The sequence below is a fragment of the Chrysemys picta genome, chromosome 10 (assembly GCF_011386835.1).
Source record: "Chrysemys picta bellii isolate R12L10 chromosome 10, ASM1138683v2, whole genome shotgun sequence".
Classification (NCBI taxonomy): Eukaryota; Metazoa; Chordata; order Testudines; family Emydidae; genus Chrysemys; species Chrysemys picta.
This window is the reverse complement of record NC_088800.1, coordinates 29324394-29343177: the sequence shown is the minus strand read 5'-3', so window position 1 is coordinate 29343177 and position 18784 is coordinate 29324394. Positions and strand designations below refer to the sequence as shown.

General features: G+C 45.3%; 2 protein-coding genes across 4 annotated transcripts in view; one reads left to right on the top strand and one right to left on the bottom strand.

Annotated features, from left to right (window-relative positions):
- Window positions 1-550: 550 nt before the first annotated feature.
- Window positions 551-18252, bottom strand: LARP6 (La ribonucleoprotein 6, translational regulator). The gene is made up of 3 exons (XM_005284969.4): window positions 17654-18252; window positions 3142-3337; window positions 551-2148 (listed from the first exon to the last, which is right to left on the bottom strand). Exons 1-3 carry the CDS (start codon window positions 18250-18252, stop codon window positions 1078-1080), a joined length of 1866 nt encoding a protein of 621 aa, XP_005285026.2. The 3' UTR covers window positions 551-1077.
- LRRC49 (leucine rich repeat containing 49) overlaps window positions 18149-18784 on the top strand; it is a 147207-nt gene continuing 146571 nt past the window's right edge. For 2 of the 3 annotated variants that reach the window (XM_065559505.1, XM_065559502.1), the window contains exon 1: window positions 18149-18264. The gene's annotated coding sequence lies outside the window, so the exon portion shown is untranslated. The remainder of the gene's footprint in view (window positions 18265-18784) is intronic. The other variant, XM_065559506.1, reaches the window with a different exon arrangement.

Below are 18784 nucleotides of genomic sequence, written 5' to 3'. Positions count from 1 at the left end.
CACACCGGTGCTTACTTCCGTATAACGCAAGTCACTCACGGGCATGGAAAAGTGTGGTGTGGAAAGTTGGCGGGAGAAGCTGTCCCGCTGACATAGCTACAGCCACTCAGGGAGGTGGAGTGATGCTGACAGGAGAGCTCTCGTCTGTCAGCATAGTGTGTCTGCACTAGCAGTGCTACAGTGGCGCAGCTACATCAGTACAGCGGCACCACTGTAGAGATTCTAGTGTAGACTAGCCCTTAGGTTGCCTATATACATTAATATAAGGCCTAGCTTACACACAGGATTCACTCTAAACTGCATTGGTCACTTGGCATATACACATGATGTCCTCGCACAACACGTAGAGCAAGTCATATGAAACTTGAGATCTAAACCTGGGCCAGACAGGGTTGGAAGATGTAGGTATTCCATATTTCAAAGAAAACTGTTCAGCCTACTTTATAGGAAACACCCATTTAAACAATTTGGTTTAGACGGTCACACACTTTAGAACCTTTAGTCTTTATCTGATAATTTTGAACATTAGAATCTGATACCTAGAAAACAGTTTTCATTGCTCAGCATTTTTTTATTCACATCACAGAAAATACACACAGTTTGGTCCTATTATATAGCATCTTTGGAAGTTTAAGCAAACACAGAGTCTGACATGACATTACAGCTTAGTGTTCCTTTCAACATACTGAAAATAGGAAGCCTTCAAACCTCTTAGTAAACAGACTGGTGATGTATTGCTTTGAAATGCTATGGTACAACAGCTAAATATTATCAAGTGTTTACACATTGCTGTTCAGAATCATAGCTTTGCACAAAAATGCAATTACATAAATGGTTTTAAATACCTGGCATAAAAAAAGTAACATTTCAATGTTCAGCTCTTTTAAACAAAAAAAAATATAAAAATAATGCAGATTAAGTGCAAATACAAATATACAAATGAGTCTCTACGTGAATACAAAACCTTTAAAAATTAAATACTGACTTCATTCAGTCACTTAAGTGCTAGTTTTTTTTACCAGGCTTGAACAAAAATAAATTGATTTGTGAAACTTGTTTTAAAAAAATACCCAAGATTTATTCATTCTTCATAGGTTTATTCCTTTCGCATCCATTATGGAATCCCTTAGTACCATCAGGACCTTTGGGTAACCGCAACACTCCTACAGGTAACCCATCTGCATTTTGTATTTTCCGGGCAAGCATTGGGCTACTTACTGGACTTTTTTCTTGTGTTACAGTTTGAGCTTGTCTTCTTCTCTGAACCCATGGGCTACTAGAAGGTGTGATACTGCTATCTGAAGAGTAATCTGCACATTTCCTTGAGATTTCAGGGCTAGTGCTAGGATTAAATTTGCCATCTTTAGCAAGTGGAGACTTCTTGGACACTTTGCGCAAAGATGATGGGCTATTCCAGGGACTTGACCTAGGTGAAACATTAGGGCTCAGGTGGTTGTTCTGATAGGTGGTAGGGCTCAACTTGTTGGAAGTATTAGTCTTGCGTCCAGATAGTGGAGATGTAGGATTACTCTCTGGATCAGAAGAGCTGTTTGCTGATGATTCATCCCCAACATACTGAAGTTCCTCAACTCTCTTATTCAGGGATCTAATTTTGTTGAGAGACTTGCTGGGATCTTCATCATGATTCTTGTCTTTCACAACTTTTTTCTTTGGAGGCTTCATACCTATCAGGATAACTTTCATGCCAATTTCATTATTCTTTTCAATACACATGATTTCATGAGCTTTAATTGCTGCATCTACTTCTTCAAACTCTACTATTGCACATTCCTTTGTTCCAACTTGGGTGTATCGATTACTGAATCTCTTGACATCAGGTGGAAGATCCTTACCAGGTTTGAGAATGCGAACTGATGAGATTGCACCAAAAGTAACGAAGGTCTTGAGAAGATGCTCCATCATCTTTTCTTGCATGCATCCATTTTCTTGCTCCTGGCTCAGAACCTGTAGCTCAGAAATCAAGTGGATATCATACACAAGCAGCATCTTGCTAGGCAGGGTCTCACTAGCAAACACTGGAACTGGGGTATTTCTTCTAACCTTTCTGCTATCTTCATTCAGCTCAAGAATGTCAGAATACTTCAAGGCATAGGCTGTGATTCTCCAGTCTCTGGTAAGATGTTTTACCTTTAAGAAAAGGGTTACACTTTAATGCAGCTCATTAAAACCACCAGAATTAATAGTTCTACAGCTATTGAAAACCTGAGACCAAACAGGGTTGGATTTCAAATGAAAGATCAGCCAAAGACTTCTGTAGTATCCCCCCTGAACAGAAAGTAGGTTTAAAAATGTTTCCCTACTGTCACTGTGAGCATCAGTAAGATGTTGTGAACCTCCTGTTCCTTTTACATGATTGGAGATCAGAGTCATCACCAACTGCAGACTTACCCAGACTAAACAAGTCATTATTTCTATGGCTATTATATGCCTCTTCAAGAGTTCTTAGAATCTTTCTATTCCCATCTCATCCCAAAGGCATGCTATTCAACAGTTGCTTTGCCTGGTGCATCAAATTCCAAACAGGTAGCCTCCCGCTCTGTCCCATTACCTTATTTTTGTGCTTAATTTGAGAAAACAATTAAACAGAGTTCCTATCTTCGAATAGTGAAATAGGCACTTCCATACTGCCTTTCAGAGGATTATAGGCAAAATATCAGGCCTAGGACCCACAAGTCCTGACTCTCAGAGCACTATAGCTATTGGACCAAACTGTACAGCCAAGTTCTTAAATCTGTATAGGTAAAAATCTTTAGGATGGTGCTGGCTCAAAAAAAAAAAAAAAGTCTGCCATGTCATTTTAAAAGTCTCCCCCCTAAAGCTAGGAGTTCCTAAGGGGAAAAAAAAAAAAGACAGGTTAAGATCTTGCTTGGTAGGAAGGGATGCTTTTTCTAAATTTCATTCTCCTTTAGGCTTGATGGACTTACACAATTTCTTGGGCAAATCAAGAAGTGTTGTCTGACTATTTATACCTTTGTTCTTTTCTTCTAAAACGTTGTGACAGTAGGATGTTAATTGCATCAACCCTTCAGACTGGCCAAAAAAGGCAGTGTGCCATATCTGTTCAATAGCTCATTAAGTTGGATAGAGTAGATTTAAAGGCCCTTCAGAAATGAAACCTACCTTTTTAAAAGACGTGAGTAGCTTAACACTGACATAACCCATCTTATTTCTTCTCACATGCTTTAAGAGGAAGGCATCTTTCTCAAGGTTCTCATCTGAGAAATAATATTCAACCTGTATTATAAGCTTCTGGATCAGCTCATTATCTGGGGGTTTCCAGTCCTGGTCGAAGTCATCACCATCATTCTCCCCGCCACTAGAAAAGACAATGAAGTCATTTTATAAACTGATCTTAGTCTGGTCATTGCTGTCTTACTTTTCATTAGCTTTATCAGTAAAAAGCAAGCTAGCAAACTGTAGATGCTTGTTTAATGCTGAGAATGCTGTGCTAGAAATATTATAAATCTGATTCACTAAACTAAGCAGTGTTAACCCACCCTTCAACTCCAGTGCTGAGCTTTGTTTGGCAATCGATCTTATCAGATTCCATCATCTCCCCTGTACAAATGTAACATCAAACATGAATTTGAGGAAAGGAATGGGGAGAACAGGCTGTAAAATGAGAAACTAAGAATACCGATTTGCAGCAGATGTAAGTTTCATCACAACAAACAGTTTACTTCTCTGAACAGAAAATGACAACTGTGCCTATGGGGACAAACATCTAATTTTCACTTGTGACCTAAGCAATCTAAAACAACCAATTCAGAGTGAAAGGGCACATGCATTAACTCACAGAACCACATGGGCACTAGAGCAAAAGCACAGACCCTTTTGTCAAATTATTTGATAAACAATGAGTAGGTTCAGTCAGTTCTCCCCGGGGAAGCAGGATGCTTGTTCAGAGAGGGAATCTTTCCAGTCAGCCTAAGGAGCCAAAGTCCTCATCTTACTGCAAGAGCAGATCTCACAGAACAATGAGTCATGTACTTTAGTAGTTCACAAACACTACACCACAAGTCCAAGTCTTCAGCCAGCTTTTAACAAAATAAGAGGTTAGTGCTATGCAAAGCTTATTTATCTATCACTGCTTCCTTTTTCCATCTGAAGCTGCTAAAAAAATTACTTTAGATTTTTTCTTCTGAGGATAGTTGCATAACAAGCAATGAGCCAGAAAACAGTGTCCTAACAACCTGCAGTGCAAAAATGTAGTTGATGTTAAAGCTAGGATTCCAACAAGCATTTAAACATTGAACAGGACTGAGAGGATTATATTTTACCCATTTTAAATGTTATTTCCATACCAAACGAAGGCGCATATGCTAACCATACAATAGAGATAGGCTAGAGCTGACAGTTTTAGATTCATGGTTTTGGGTCAGAATGCATTCTTGTTCGGTGTCCATCTTATTCGCTTTGGATGTGTACAAACAGGTAATAATTTAAAGTGCCTTTTTTCCCCTCTTGGGAGAGACCTTCCAAAGTCTGACTCTTTACCTAAAGTTCTCTAGTTAACAAGTCATCACCTCTGTTGGACATCTCATCCAAAATAATAGGTTTCAGAGTAGCAGCCGTGTTAGTCTGTATCCGCAAAATGAACGAGGAGTACTTGTGGCACCTCAGAGACTAACAAATTTATTTGAGCATAAGCTTTCGTGGGCTACAGCCCACTTCATCGGATGCATGCAGTGGAAAATACAGTAGGAAGATATATATACACACACAGAGAACATGAAACAATGGGTGTTACCATACACACTATAAGGAGAGTGATCAGTTAAGGTGAGCTATTATCAGCAGGAGAGAAAAGAACTGTTTGTAGTGGTAATGAAAATAGATCATTTCCAGCAATTGACAAGAAGATGTGAGGAACTGTAGGGGGGGGAAAATAAGCATGGGGAAATAGTTTTACCCATTTTCATTACCACTACAATATAGTGTGTATGGTAAGACGTGGACGAGGTGGCAGAAAGAGATCCACCGGCCACCGACCTGGTCAGAACCAAGGCCCTCCTAAGCCATCGTCAGGCCTAGGCAAAATTTTTGAAGGTGCGCCCGAGGACGGTGTACTAGTCACCATCCAGGATCCTTTCCCTCCATTTCAAGATTGTCTCTCCCATTTCCACCATGTGTGTGGCTCCTTATAACTTCAGACCGATGGGTTCTTCACATGGTGGAAAGGGGATATTCTCTCCAATTTTCTTTTTTCCCCCCTCCCATCCTCCCTCCCTGTCCCTCTTCAGGGACCCCTCTCACGAGCAACTACTTATACAGGACGTCTTTACGCTCCTGTCCATGGGAGCGATCAAGGAGGTTCCATCAGAACTAAGGGGCAGGGGTTTTTACTCCCGCTATTACCTAATCCCCAAGGCAAAAAGGGGCACTTCGACCCATATTAGATCTGTGCGGACTCAACAAATTCATGGTAAAATTGAAGTTCCGCATGGTCTCATTGGGGACTATTATCGCTTCCCTGGATCCTGGAGACCGGTACGCCGCCCTCGACATGAAGGACGTGTACTTTCACATAGCAATTTACCCTCCGCACAGGCGCTTCCTTCACTTTGTGGTAAATCACGAACACTACCAATTTGCTGTCCTGCCCTTCGGGCTGTCCATGGCTCCAAGAGTGTTCACCAAATGTATGGCTGTCGTGGCAGCCTACCTTCGTTGACAACGGATCCAGGTGTTCCGTATCTAGATGACTGGCTCATTCGGGGCCACATCAGAGACGAAGTGTGATCCCACGTCTGACGCACCCTAGGCACGTTCCACAAGCTGGGCATCTTGCTCAACAGCGAAAAGTCAACTCTGGAACCAACCCAAAGAATAGAGTTTATTGGGGCAGTCTTAGACTCCAGACTCACCCGCGCTCTCCTGCCAGGCACTTGTTTTCAGGCTAAGGCAAACATCATCCGCAGCCTCCAAAACTTCCCGACTTCCATGATAAAGACGTGCCTCGGCCTTCTGGGGTACATGGCATCATTCACTTACATAACCAGGCATGCCAGACTTCGGCTCCGCCCACTTCAGGCCTGGGTATCAACGGTATATCGTCCAGGTTGGGACAGCCTGAACATGGTGCTCACGATTCCGGAATCGGTCTTGATCTCCCTCAGCTGGTGGCTGAACCACACGTCGGTGTGTGAAGGGGTACCATTTCACACCCCACAACCTTCCTTATACCTTGACACAGACGCATCATCTCTGGGCTGGAGCGCCCACCTTGGGGAACACCAAACGCAGGGCCTTTGGACCACATCCAAACTAGCGCTGCACATCAATGTACGAGAACTGATGGCAGTACGCCTAGTGTGTCAGGCGTTTCGCGGTCTCCTACATGGCCGTTGTGTGGCAGTACTCACAGACACCACCACGGCCATGTTCTACATCAACAAGCAAGGGGGAGCCCGGTCGTCCCCCCATGCCAGGAGGCCATTCGCCTGTGGGAGTTTTGCATAGTCCACTCGATACATCTGATGGCATCGTTTCTCCCAGGGGTCCAGAACACGCTGGCAGACCGCCTCAGCAGGTCATTCCAGACTCACGGGTGGTCGATTCATCCAGATATCATCCACTCCATCTTCCTGAGGTGGGGGTTTCCCCAGGTCGACCCATTTGCCTCGTGCAGCAATCGCGCCAAGTGTACTGTTCTCTCCACGGATGCTCTCAGGGTTCCCTATCAGACGCTTTCCTACTTCCATGGAAATACCAGCTGTTCTACGCCTTCCCTCCATTCCCGCTGGTCCACAGGGTCCTGCTTAAGCTGTGCAGGGACAAGGAACGCATGATTCTAGTTGCCCCAGCATGGCCCAGGCAGCACTGGTACACCACACTCCTGAAATTGTTGGTAGAGCCTCCGATCACACTCCCACTGTGGCCATACCTGATCTCCGCTTACAGCGTGGATGCTGCCTGGCTAATTCGGGCAGAGTTACTCTGCTCACAATCCGTGCAGCAGGTTCTCTTAGGGAGCAGGAAACCCTCCACTCGGGCCACCTACTTAGCCATATGGAAGTGCTTCTCCTGTTGGTGCGAGCAACGCGCCATGCCCCCCTTGCAGGCGTCGATACCACTGATACTGGACTATCTCCTATCCCTAAAGCAGCAGGGCCTGTCTATACCATCTGTCAGGGTGCATCTGGCAGCCATCTCAGCTTTCCATCCAGGAGAACATGCTTCCTTTGTCTTCTCTAACCCAATGGTTGTTAGATTCCTGAAGAGCTTAGATCACCTCTACCCACAACTGCATCAACCGGTTCCGGCATGGGACCTTAACCTGGTCCTCTCCCAGGCTCACGGGGCCCCTGTTCGAGCCAATGGCTACCTGCTCACTCCTTTACCTATCTTGGAAGACAGCCTTCCTTGTAGCCATCTCTTCAGTGAGGCATGTTTCTGAAATCAGAGCCCTCCTGTCAGAGCCTCTGTATACAGTCTTCCATAAAGACAAGGTGCAGTTTCGCCCCCACCCTGCCTTTCTCCCCAAGGTGCTAACAGCTTTTCATGTGAACCAGGATATTTTCCTCACAGTCTTCCATCCGAAGTCACACGCTACGTGGCAGAATCAACATATGCACTCTCTGGACGTTCGTAGGGCCCTTGCATTCTATATCGAGCGTACGAAGCTGTTTGGGAAAACGATTCAACTCTTCGTTGCAGTGGCTGACCGGATGAAAGGCCTACCGGTTTCCTCACAACGTATCTCCTCTTGGATCATATCCTGTATCAGTGCTTGCTACGACTTGGCCGGTGTCACGACGCCACGCCTCACCGCCCACTCCACGAGGGCTCAAGCCTCGTCGGCTGCTTTCCTGGCACAGGTTCCAATCCATGAGATCTGTAGAGTGGCAGTTTGGTCATCTGTACATACCTTTGCCGCTCACTACGCATTAGTTCAGCAGTCTAGAGACGATGCCGCATTTGGCTCAGTGGTTCTGCACTCTGCAATGTCTCACTCCGACCCCACCTAGGTAATGCTTGGGAGTCACCTAATTGGATCGATACGAGCAAACACTTGAAGAAGAAAACGGTTACTCACCTTTGTAAGTCTGTTGCTCATATCCATTCCAAACCCGCTCTCCTTCCCCTCTGTTGGAGTAGCCGGCAAGAAGGAACTGAGGGGGCGCTGGGTCGGCTGGGATATATATCTAGCGCCATGAAGGCACCACTCCAGGGGGCTCCACAGCCGACCCACCGGGTGTTGCTAGGGTAAAAATTCTTCGATCATGCACGTGGCACACGCACACCTAATTGGAATGGATATGAGCAACACATCTCGAAGAACAACAGTTACAAAGGTGAGTAACCGTTTTTTCTTAATCCAGGGCACACTTCTCATGGACCTCTGTCCCTCTACCGCTCCCAATGTCTGTAATTTGACATACAAATCTGGGCAAATTAAGTTACCACATGCCATTGGGGCAAACAGCTCAACCCAAGAGTATATTCCTAGAAGTTATATCAAGGTTCACAGAAGTTTAATACATAATTATACATGAGATATCCAGGTACAGGTATGTGTCTTATTTATTAAAGGCCTGATTGGCAGTGGGGCCTCATCTGGAATTTACTTGAGTCCATAGCTTCCTGGATACATTTTAGATTTAAATAAAAATGCCTACCCAAAAAGTTGTTGGCATCATAAATCACAATGACCATAAAAATAGATGCATTGATAAATTAATTCAGCCACCCAAGTAATTCAAATCAACAGAAAAGGCCCCTAGAACATCCCCTCTTCCTTCCCCCCAAATTTTATTTGGCTTTCCCAACAAGCCCCAAATATGATCATATTCGTGCTATTGTGGACCAATGGAGGGAGCAAGTTCCTGGGGTTTTCACAGGGGAGCCCTTTGTTGGCTGCTCACTCTTAGGGTAAGAGGGAACGCTGCTTGAGCACCTCTGCTATGGCAGTTTGTCAAGCAGTGATAGTGCACTTGCCTGACTGAGACAGCCTATCACTTGCAAATGCAATCTTGAGGCACCACTGTTTGTACCCACCAAGAGAGATTTAATCACGTGAAGATTGCTGTTTTGTGTACAAAGGTTCTACTTGGGTCAATGGAGTTTGCACACAATAGTTACTTACTGCTCACTCAATTGTGGACACAAAGTCAAGCCCCTAGAATAATATACTGGAACAATTCTAAAAAAGGTCTCCATATTTTAAGACCCATTTATTTATCCAGCTAGGTGATGTTGGAAGTACAATTGAAAAGGGCAGGGGTAAGAGAGAGAGAGAATTCTTGTTTGAAAGCTAGGTCTTAAGCAGGTAGCCATGAGGATAATAAAGTTTTTATGCCCTTTTAGTAGAGTTACTTTTAGATAGGGGCATCAGAGGGGGATGGAAAGGAAAACTTATTAGCATCCTAGTCCAAAGAATTGACTATTTCTCACTTTATGTTACTAAAGATACAGAGTTATTTCATCTAATTAGAATGTGGATTTTTAACTCTATCCATATCTTCACTTGGCTACCACTATGGAATTATTTTAACCTGAAATTTAAGTACAAAACATACAGCTATCAAGGTTTTTTGAAGTGATTTTATTAGCATGGACATTTGCAACTACTGAGTTAAGATTAATGTGGGAAGAAAATCTGGAAAGAGCCTCATGCTTCAAAGAAAATCTTTTCATTTACAAAGGTCAGTACCACCCCCACAATATCAAAACACTGAATTCATGCTAGCTGGTCTCATTTTACCTTTTCCCTCAAGTATCAGGTATATGCCAGAAGCAGGATACCTCATTTCCAGATGCATTGGTCTGAGCTATACTGCATTGCTAGTTCTACCCACCTCAAACACCATACACCTTTTCAATTCTATTTCACAAGACTGTTTCACTTGGCACATTAAGTTTGAGGTTTTTAGAATTTTTAGCTCTAGTTTTCTATAAAATACTGAACATTGGCATTTCTGTTTACAACCAGTTTCCTGCACTTGCTCTAGCTCTGGTGATCATAACCTGAATCACCATTTTCATAATACCAAAAAAATAAAAATTAATATTAAAAGGTTCAGGAATCAATGTTAGAAGGTCACGAGGATTTTATGTGAGAAACAAGTGTCTTAATAAATGTATAATGTCTACAACTTGCATTGAGTGTTTTTCTTTGGATATCTGCTTGGGCAGACTGAAAAACAACTTATTTAGGTTGTGACTCATCTGGGAGATTACTCATACAGGAAACCAAATGCATCTGTGCACTGCACTGTGTCCTTTGGATATCAAAACTCTTAGGATTATCAATATATTAAGCTGTTTGGATACATTCTAACCTTTTGACAAACCTCGGTGAAATCTCATTTGAAAGTGACACTGCACTACAGTAATAAGCCTTGTATGATAATAGCAAAATTAAAAGCACTGAACTGGGGTGCCACTGCCCTAGTCACTGAAGACAATATGAGTTTGGTATCCATTTAAATGGATTCAGGATTGGGCTCCAAGTAGTGGGAGCAGCACTAATTACCGCCTTGCAAGTTGCAAAACTATTTCCTTTCTAAAGCACTATTTTAGACAGTCATATCATCACAAAACATTCACCTTTCAGACTGATTTCCAGCCTTAGTCTGTGCCCCATTTTAAAATTTGCGCAAAAACAAATAAGCTGTTTTTGCGTAAGGGGAGGAAAACATTAGAAAAATATTTGTGTAACCTTTTTAAACTACCTATCAGCCAAAATAGCCAAGGATTGAATACTGCAATTTGCCTGGAAATAGTCTGCAATGAGGTGTTTTCTGCCTTGACCCAGAGGAAATTGGTTTTCAGTTGCTACGTTACAAGAGCCTCAGATTGCAAACTGAAAGTACTGTGATGATTTGGAGAATCTGTCTATACAATTTATGATTCTGGTTGATATTGTGAAGTTGTTCTTAGGAAAACTGCTGTATCATGCAATGCGTCGGTCTATGGGTACGTCTACGCTACAGGGCCTATGCCAGCATATCTACCTTCCTGTAGCAAAGCTGACAACCTCGTAGCATAGACGCAGCCTACACTGATGGAAGGAGTTTTTCTATCAGTGCAGGAACACAACCTTCCCGAACAATGGTAGCTACATCAATGGAAGCATTCTTCCATCAGCACAGCTGCAGCTACACCTGGGGTTAGATTGGCATAGGTTTGTCAGTCAGGGTTTGGAGTTTTCCGCCCTCTGACCAGCATAGTTATGTTAACCTAATTTAAGTGTAGAACAGGCTTAAGTGTATCCACCATAGGCCCACAAGGCTTGTTGCATGGCCCTCCCAGACGAGATACAATGGGGGTCATTAGAACTCAGTAGAAACACCTGAATGACAATGGGTTGGCTGAGGCTGGGAGAAACTATTTCTTCTTACATGTCTGCAGGGTGCTGGCACTTAGAGTGTAAAGTTCCCAAACAAGGCAAAAGCCTGGTCTACACTTAATTTAGATTGATGTAGCTACATCACTTGGGGGCTATGAAAAATTCACCCTCCTGTGTACTGTAGTTAAGCTGACCTAATCCCTGTGTAGATGCAGCTAAGTCAATGGAAGAATTTGTCCGTCAGCCCAGCTAGTGCTGCTCAGGGAGATGGATTATCTAGATCTACATTGATAGAAAGACAACTTATGTCCATACAGGAAGGCTTTATGCCGTAGTCCTACAGTGGGACAGGTACAGTGCTGCAACTTTGCTGCTGTAGCATCCATGGCATAAACGTTTAAAAAGGACTCACAGGAACAAGACTCAGATCCACATAGAAACCCTTGGGAAGGAGAGGAAGAGATGGGCATATTTTCATGGGTGGCAGTGATTTAGTTGCAGGGCCAAGGTCAGAGAAAGCAAGCTGACCTAAAGATTGCACCAAAAGTCAAAGTAGGGGCTGCGGTAACTATGGGACACCAGCCCCAGGAAAGCTCCAGAATGGAGAGAAAACTGACACAGGGAAATTAATGTAGGGTTTCTATTGTTTGTACAGATCTGTGGATTTCTTCTGCAATTAAAGAGCAATGGTTTTTTTTAATCTTGTGCAATCTGTGTTGTGTTACATCTATCATGTGCCCCCTTGAAAAGGTAAACTGCAGACCCAGAACACTCACATGGTTGGAGTTCTCAGAGAGGGTGAACATCTGTATTATACTATAATTGAGAGTGTGATATTGCAATTAAAGACTATAGCAATCAGCACAAGGAATGGGCTCAGCCATAGCTTATGGATTTCCTGATTTTTGAGTGCTTAACTATGCTCTCCAATTTCTCTTAGCATATTAGATGGAACTTAATGTCAAACAGCTTTTACACTTGAGTATTCCTTTGTATTTTAAAGGTGTCTTTCTATTCATCCTAGAAATAGAAATGCAATATGAAGTTAAAGTCAACTTGAAAATAATTTTAACTTAAAAGTAACTAGATTTCAGGTACTAAACCTGTCTATGGTCCTTGGCCAACTTTTGTGATTCTATTTTTTTTTAAGTGTTTCACGCAAACAGTAAACTGACTTTCTAAAGTCTATCAAATGAACAAACTAAAAGCATATGGCATAGGGCAGATGGACAATGGCATAGGGATTTAGAGCAGAGAGAAGTTGCCTTTCAGCTATAGTAATTTTGGGTGTTGGCATTAACAAAAGTAGATAAATTCAAAGAGTAATATTTTGGTTTGACTGTTTCTTTAAGCCATGCTGTCCCCCATAATCTATTATTAAATACAGATACTATCAAGTTACCATAATTATAAAGCATTGAGGGGAACTAATGTCAATGCACATATTTAAAATGGTTAATATTTTGCTGCCAGTTAAAAGTGGTCAGAAGCTTTCAATTGTATTACCAAAAAGCACACACAACTTTTAACTCTTGATTGCTGAGTTATTAAATTAGTTCTGTTTAAATTACGATTTTGTTTATGAGAAAGATAGCTATTTAACTTGAGTAGAGAAAGATATCTAAATGGTAATCCTAGATTACATCATTTTAATGGCTAGAGGCTAATGTCCAGCAAGATTATACACCAGTGCTCAGAAATAACTAACCAGTAATGTGATTACTGTGTTTCTACTTCTGAAGAAATATCAAGTCTTATAATTCAACATTCCATTTCTGATTAGGCATCACTCCTAGTGCAAAAGTTATCCTTCATCCACATCCAAAGCTTTCTGCTTTTTGCAGCTTTCCTGGCACCAAACAAGGGATCAGTTATGAGCCTCAATTCCCCTTTTCACTCCATTCCTCTCTCTTTTACCACTGCACAGCACACTTCATTGGGGGGTTGTCAGAAACATACTAAGGGTAGCATAAAATCCCTCCTTTACCTGTAAAGGGTTAAGATGCTCAAATAACCTGGTTGGCACCTGACCAAAAGGACCAATAAGGGGAGAAGATGCTTTCAAATCTGTGGGGGAAAGTTTTTGGTTTTGTTCTCTTTGTGTGTTCTCTCCGGGTCAGCGAGGAACCAGGGTAGGGAAAATACATCTCCTAAAGCTATACCTGAACTAATCATCTAAGATTACAAATTGTAAGTAATAGGAAGGAAATGTGTTAGATTATCTTGTTTTATCTTGTGAATTTTCCCTAGGCTAAGAGGGAGGTTTATTCCTGTTTTTTTTTTTTTTTTTTGTAACTTTAAAGTTTTGTCTAGAGGGGAATCCTCTGTGTTTTGAATCTGACTCCCTGTAAAATTACCTTCCATCCTGATTATACAGAGGTGCTTCTTTTACTTTTTCTTTATAATAAAGTTCTGCTTTTAAAAACCTGATTGGGTTTTAGTGTCCTAACAACCGAAGGGCTAGTCTGTGCCCACCTTGTTAACCTATTTGGTTGGTATATTATTCTCAAGCCTCCCCAGGAAAGGGGGTAAAGGAGCTTTGGGGGATATTTTGAGGAAACAGGAACTCCAAGTGGTCCTTTTCCTAAATCTTTGTCTAACTCGCTTGGCGTGGCAGCGATACCGTTTCAAGGACAAGGAAGAATTTGTGCCTTGGGGAAGTTTTTAACCTAAGCTGGTAGAGAGATAAGCTTAGGGGGTCTTTCATGCAGGTCCCCACTTCTGTATCCTAGAGTTCGGAGTGGGGAAGGAACCCTGACAGGGGTCAACACGAACTAAACTGTGGGCCTTGTCTACTTACAAAAGTTGTACTGCTTTAATATACTAGTATAGTTAAAGTGGATATGGTTATAACAGTATAAATGCATCCATGCCTGGGGGCTGTAACAGTATAACTATACTGGTTAAAATATCCCCCACTCCCTCCTTAACCAACAGTTATACTTATAAAAGTGGTTCAGACCAGTCTTAGTCAGTTATGAATTTTAAGTTGTCAGAGTTCTTATGGTGCCCCTCTGGCCAACAGCATTTCCTTGCCTATTTTTGGCAATGTATAGGCCTCCCTGTACACACCAACTTTTCTCCACCGCCATCTCCCCACAGCGTATTTGCCTTTGGCTTTCCACTCACATAGACCTGAAGGTGAACTGAGCTAAGGACTAGTCTGGGTTTCATTGCAATGCAGAGCCCAACAGTTCCATTAAGATTAACAAGATGCATCGCAATGGAACCTGTAACAGATGTAAGTAATTTTAATACTGCTCACTATTTGTATATTTTTATTAAACAATTTTAAATGTATTTACATCATTAACAGGTTGGCATTTTAGCTAAATAATTGATCCCATATTCACTCTCTCCCTCTCTCTATATATATACACACATACACATATACATACACACACATGTACATTATAATGACAAATACCAAACTGGAAATGGCAACCTACTAATTTAGGGGAGTTATAGCTGTAACATTTAGCCATCTCTTACACACAAAGCATAGTAGTGGTAGCATGTGAGGGAATAATGACAACCATAGGATTTTTGCCGCCCAAAGCAAAAACAATTTTGGCCGCCCCCCTTATTTAATTACCCCACCCCCGGCCCCGCCTCAACTCCGCCCCTTCCCCAAATCCCCAGCCCTGCCTCCTCCCCCCAGGCTCTCAAGCCTAGGACGGAGGGAGGGGGAGAAGCGGCGCCATGGCCGCTCGGGATCTCCCCCTCCCTCCCAGGTTTGAGAGCTGGGAGGGAGGGCAAATAGCGGCGTGCGAATCAGCTGTTTCGCGCGCTGTGGCAGCAGCAGCAGAGGTGAGCTAGGGCGGCCAGGGCACATTTTTAGGGGCAGCATTCTGGCGCCGGCCATGCCGCCCCTAAAAATGTGCCGCCCCAAGCACCAGCTTGTTTTGCTGGTGCCTAGAGCCGGCCCTGATGACAACATATTTCTTCCACCCATGATTAAGTGGATTAGCCTACAACTCGCACAGGCCTCATCTATACTAGGGGAAATGTTTTTACAATGTGGTAGCTAACACATTGTAAAATCCTCGTGCAGACAGGGCAATTTTGTAGTTTTACAACCAGCTAAATCAAAGTAAACATCTTTTACTTTGCATAAGACATACCCACAGACCTTGCCCACAACGGCATTGTCTATCCTGAAAAAATGAATAGTGTTATTGTCTACACACAAAAGTTGTATGGGTTTAACCAGACCAGCTCAGCTCCCTTATGTGCATGCAGTTATACTGGTATGGCTTATTCCTGTAAGGGAAGAAGAATAAGTTATACTGGTATGAAGCACTTTTATACTAGTATAACTGTTTCCACACTAGAGGTGTAACTATCAGAAAAAAAATCTCACATCCCTAATGGAAATAGTTATACTAGTTAATCACCACTTAGCCCCAAGTCAGTCATGTTTAAAAATGTATTAGCTAGTCACACCATAGACCTTTCTCCCCTCTATAATAAAATCTGCACAGACAATACTTCCTAAAAGCAGTTTGATTGTCACAATAGTATAGAAAAGTGCATACTGCACTCTTTACATTATCAGCAATCCTCAAAAGACCATTATAGCCACAATACAGGAAGATGACTGTGCCTACAAGCAGTTCATCTACCTAAGGCTTCATGATTACAGAACAGGAGTTAATGTCAGGACAAGAAACTATTAGCAGACAGAAGCCCTTCTAATTTCCAAAGGAGAGAGTTTTGCTAAGTGAATCCTGCACTCTACCTGGCAGGAATGCCCCAGTTCAGCTTTAATCTGAAGTAAAGCCATTGGATTGAGCTGTTTTGAGGCCTTTGATTCATTTATTTCTAGGGTAACTCCTTGTTGAGAGTGGCCAGTGCATCACACTCCAGAAAGAGTGTGTGACAAACTAATTGTTCTAACGAGCAATTCTGGAAATAGCTTCCAATCTCAGCAGCACACCATGTAGCTCTAGTGTTTTGAGGCAACATTAAGGACTGGATTGGTTCTAATCCTCCTTTCTCCTCCAACCTTGGGTGAACTCTGCTATGTAAACATCACCCACTCAATCAGATTAGCAAAGCCCCCAAGCTCAGAAGGAAATATCTAATCATGATTTATATGAGAGGTTTGCTATGTGAGTACTGCAGAGAGGAAAGGATAGAGTCACGTCCAGGGATATTTCACTCTCTTTGTGTCCAATAACCTCCCCAGCAAAGAAATATATTTGCCCTCTCTATTCATGCATTGCAATATATTGGCAAAGGATAATTTGGATCCACAGTTTCCAAACTTGTGCATGATTTCCCCCCACATTCCTTATTTAAGTCACTGAAGAGCCCCACAGCACAGGTTTTGCCACCCAGCAGGAGGGAGGGCTGCATTTCTATGATTCTATAAGGGTAGTTAAGCTCCAAGGAAGGTTGTGGAATCCCCATCACTGGTGGTCTTTACAACAGGTTGGACAAACACCTGTCAAAGATGGTCTGGGTTTACTAGGTCCTACCTCTGCAGGAGGCTGGATTAAGTGACCTCTCCAGGTCCCTTCCGGCCCTACATTGCTCTGATTGACCCAGAGGGCTGTGAAATGCAATTTGGCCACTAACTGCATCTTTAGGGACGTTTGGCTTTTCCACAGTGGTTTTGCACGGAACTCTCTCCAGCAGGGTTCAGAAGGTATCATCTCAGTGGGATTTAAAGAGCTGGAAGGAGACCCCAGCACCTCTGCGGGGGGGGGGGGGGGAGGGGGAGGCGGGAGATCACCTCCTCCAGCCACTGCCCACGGCTCCTCCCCTACCTCGGGTTTCCAGCGCTAGTAAACCCGACCCGCCAGTCCAGCCCCCTCCCCGTCGAAGTGCCAGATCAGCAGGGGATTCCTCCCTCGCCTCAGCCCCAAGGCAAGCCTCCCGCAGTCGGCGTCCCGCCAGACACGTCTCCAGCAATGCGCGTGTGTCTTGGGGGGCGGGGGCAGCCGCTGCCTGATGCGACGTCCATCCCGAGTTACACCAAGTTTCTTATTGGACTAGCGGCTATTCCCGAGCCCTCATTGCATCAGGCGCTGGCCGCCCCCTTGCAGCGCCGCTGCTGCCCCCCCACTCCCCGCAGGCCCATCGCGGGGCGCACACCCGTCTCCTACAGCGCTCGCACCCCAAGGGGGAGCAGGACCAGGCACCCCCCACCCGGGTTTAACACCCCACGGGGCGGGGCAGCTTCCCAAGCCGCAGGGCCCCGCGGGGCGCAACGCGGCCGGAGGGGTTCCTCTAGGCAGGCACTAACTGCCCCCGCTTGTCCAGGGCTCCCCAGCACAGCTCCCGAGCCAGGGGCCGGCTGGGCGCCGCTCACGTCCCGGGGCCGCGCTGTACCTAGATTTCCCATATCTGCCGGAGTCATCCTCGCTACAGCTGCCCCCGCCCAGCAGGGTCAGACCCGGTGCTCCGCCGTCGTCCTCCTCCTCCTCCTCCGCCGGGACCGCCACATGGATCCGTACCGGGCCGCTCCCCGGCTCCCCCGCGCCTGCCTCCCCGACCGGGCTCGGGGCGCCGCCGGGCCCATCCTCCAGAGGCTCCGGGTTCCGCTTGGCGCCGCCGGGCTGCTCCGGATCGGAGCCCTGGGGGCTCCCTGGCGGCAGTTCGGCCATGGGGCTCTGGTGCGAAGGGGGCGCCGGTGGCCGGTGCCAGGGCAGAGCCCGCCAGAGCCGGCGGAGCCTAGCGAGCAGCGACGCCCCCGGGCTGCCTGCAGCCGCCGCTGCCGCCTTCTTGTCCCGCCGCTGCCGCCGCGCCTCTGAGCCAGGCAGCACCGCGGCGGCGCCCCCAGCTCCAGACCCCTCCTGCTCTTGGGCGGCCGGCCCCCGCCTACCTTCGCGGGGAGCCGGGGGGCCGGGCCAGCGCTCCCCCTCCGCCGCTCCCCCGGGCAGCAGCAGGCAGAGGAGGCAGCGGAGCCAAGCGCTGAGCAGCGCGTACATGGCCGCCCCGGGGTGAGCCTAGTGTAGGGGAGGGGGCGGGCTGCCCGTCGGGGCTTTTATACGCGGGGCCGGGGCTCCGGGCTGAGCCGCACGCCCCGGGCGAGGCGATGGGGGGCACAAACTCTCCATCCCGGGTTACCGGGGGATAGGGTGACCAGATGTCCCAATTTTATAGGGACAGTCCCGATTTTGGGGTCTTTTTCTTATATAGGCTCCTATTACTCCCCACCCCCGTCCCGATTTTTCACAGTTGCTGTCTGGTCACCCTACCGGGGGAGTCTGCGAGTGGGGCCGGGGCCACTCTCACTCCACCCAAGGAAGGCTGGGGGAGGGGGTGTCTCTGGACGTGGGATCCGGGCAGGACCACCCTCGGGGCAGAATCTCCCTCCTGTGGGCCCCTGTTTCAGGAAGGCGTGGAGTAGACCTCTCCCCATGTTGGAGAAGGACTCTGCTGGGTGAGTTTCCATGAGACCGGGCTCACTCCTCATTTGTCGGGGCAGGAAAAGGGGTTTTGCACTCTTCCAAAGCAGAG

What these genes read in the sequence shown, in the direction of transcription:
- LARP6 (XM_005284969.4), bottom strand. Translation starts at nt 18,252, where the DNA reads ATGTACGCGCTGCTCAGCGCTTGGCTCCGCTGCCTCCTCTGCCTGCTG. An exon ending in GGCAGATATGGGAAATCTAG is followed by an intron (nt 3,338 to 17,653) that starts GTACAGCGCGGC and finishes TGTCTTTTCTAG; the next exon opens with TGGCGGGGAGAATGATGGTG. An exon ending in TACTCACGTCTTTTAAAAAG is followed by an intron (nt 2,149 to 3,141) that starts GTAGGTTTCATT and finishes CTTTTCTTAAAG; the next exon opens with GTAAAACATCTTACCAGAGA.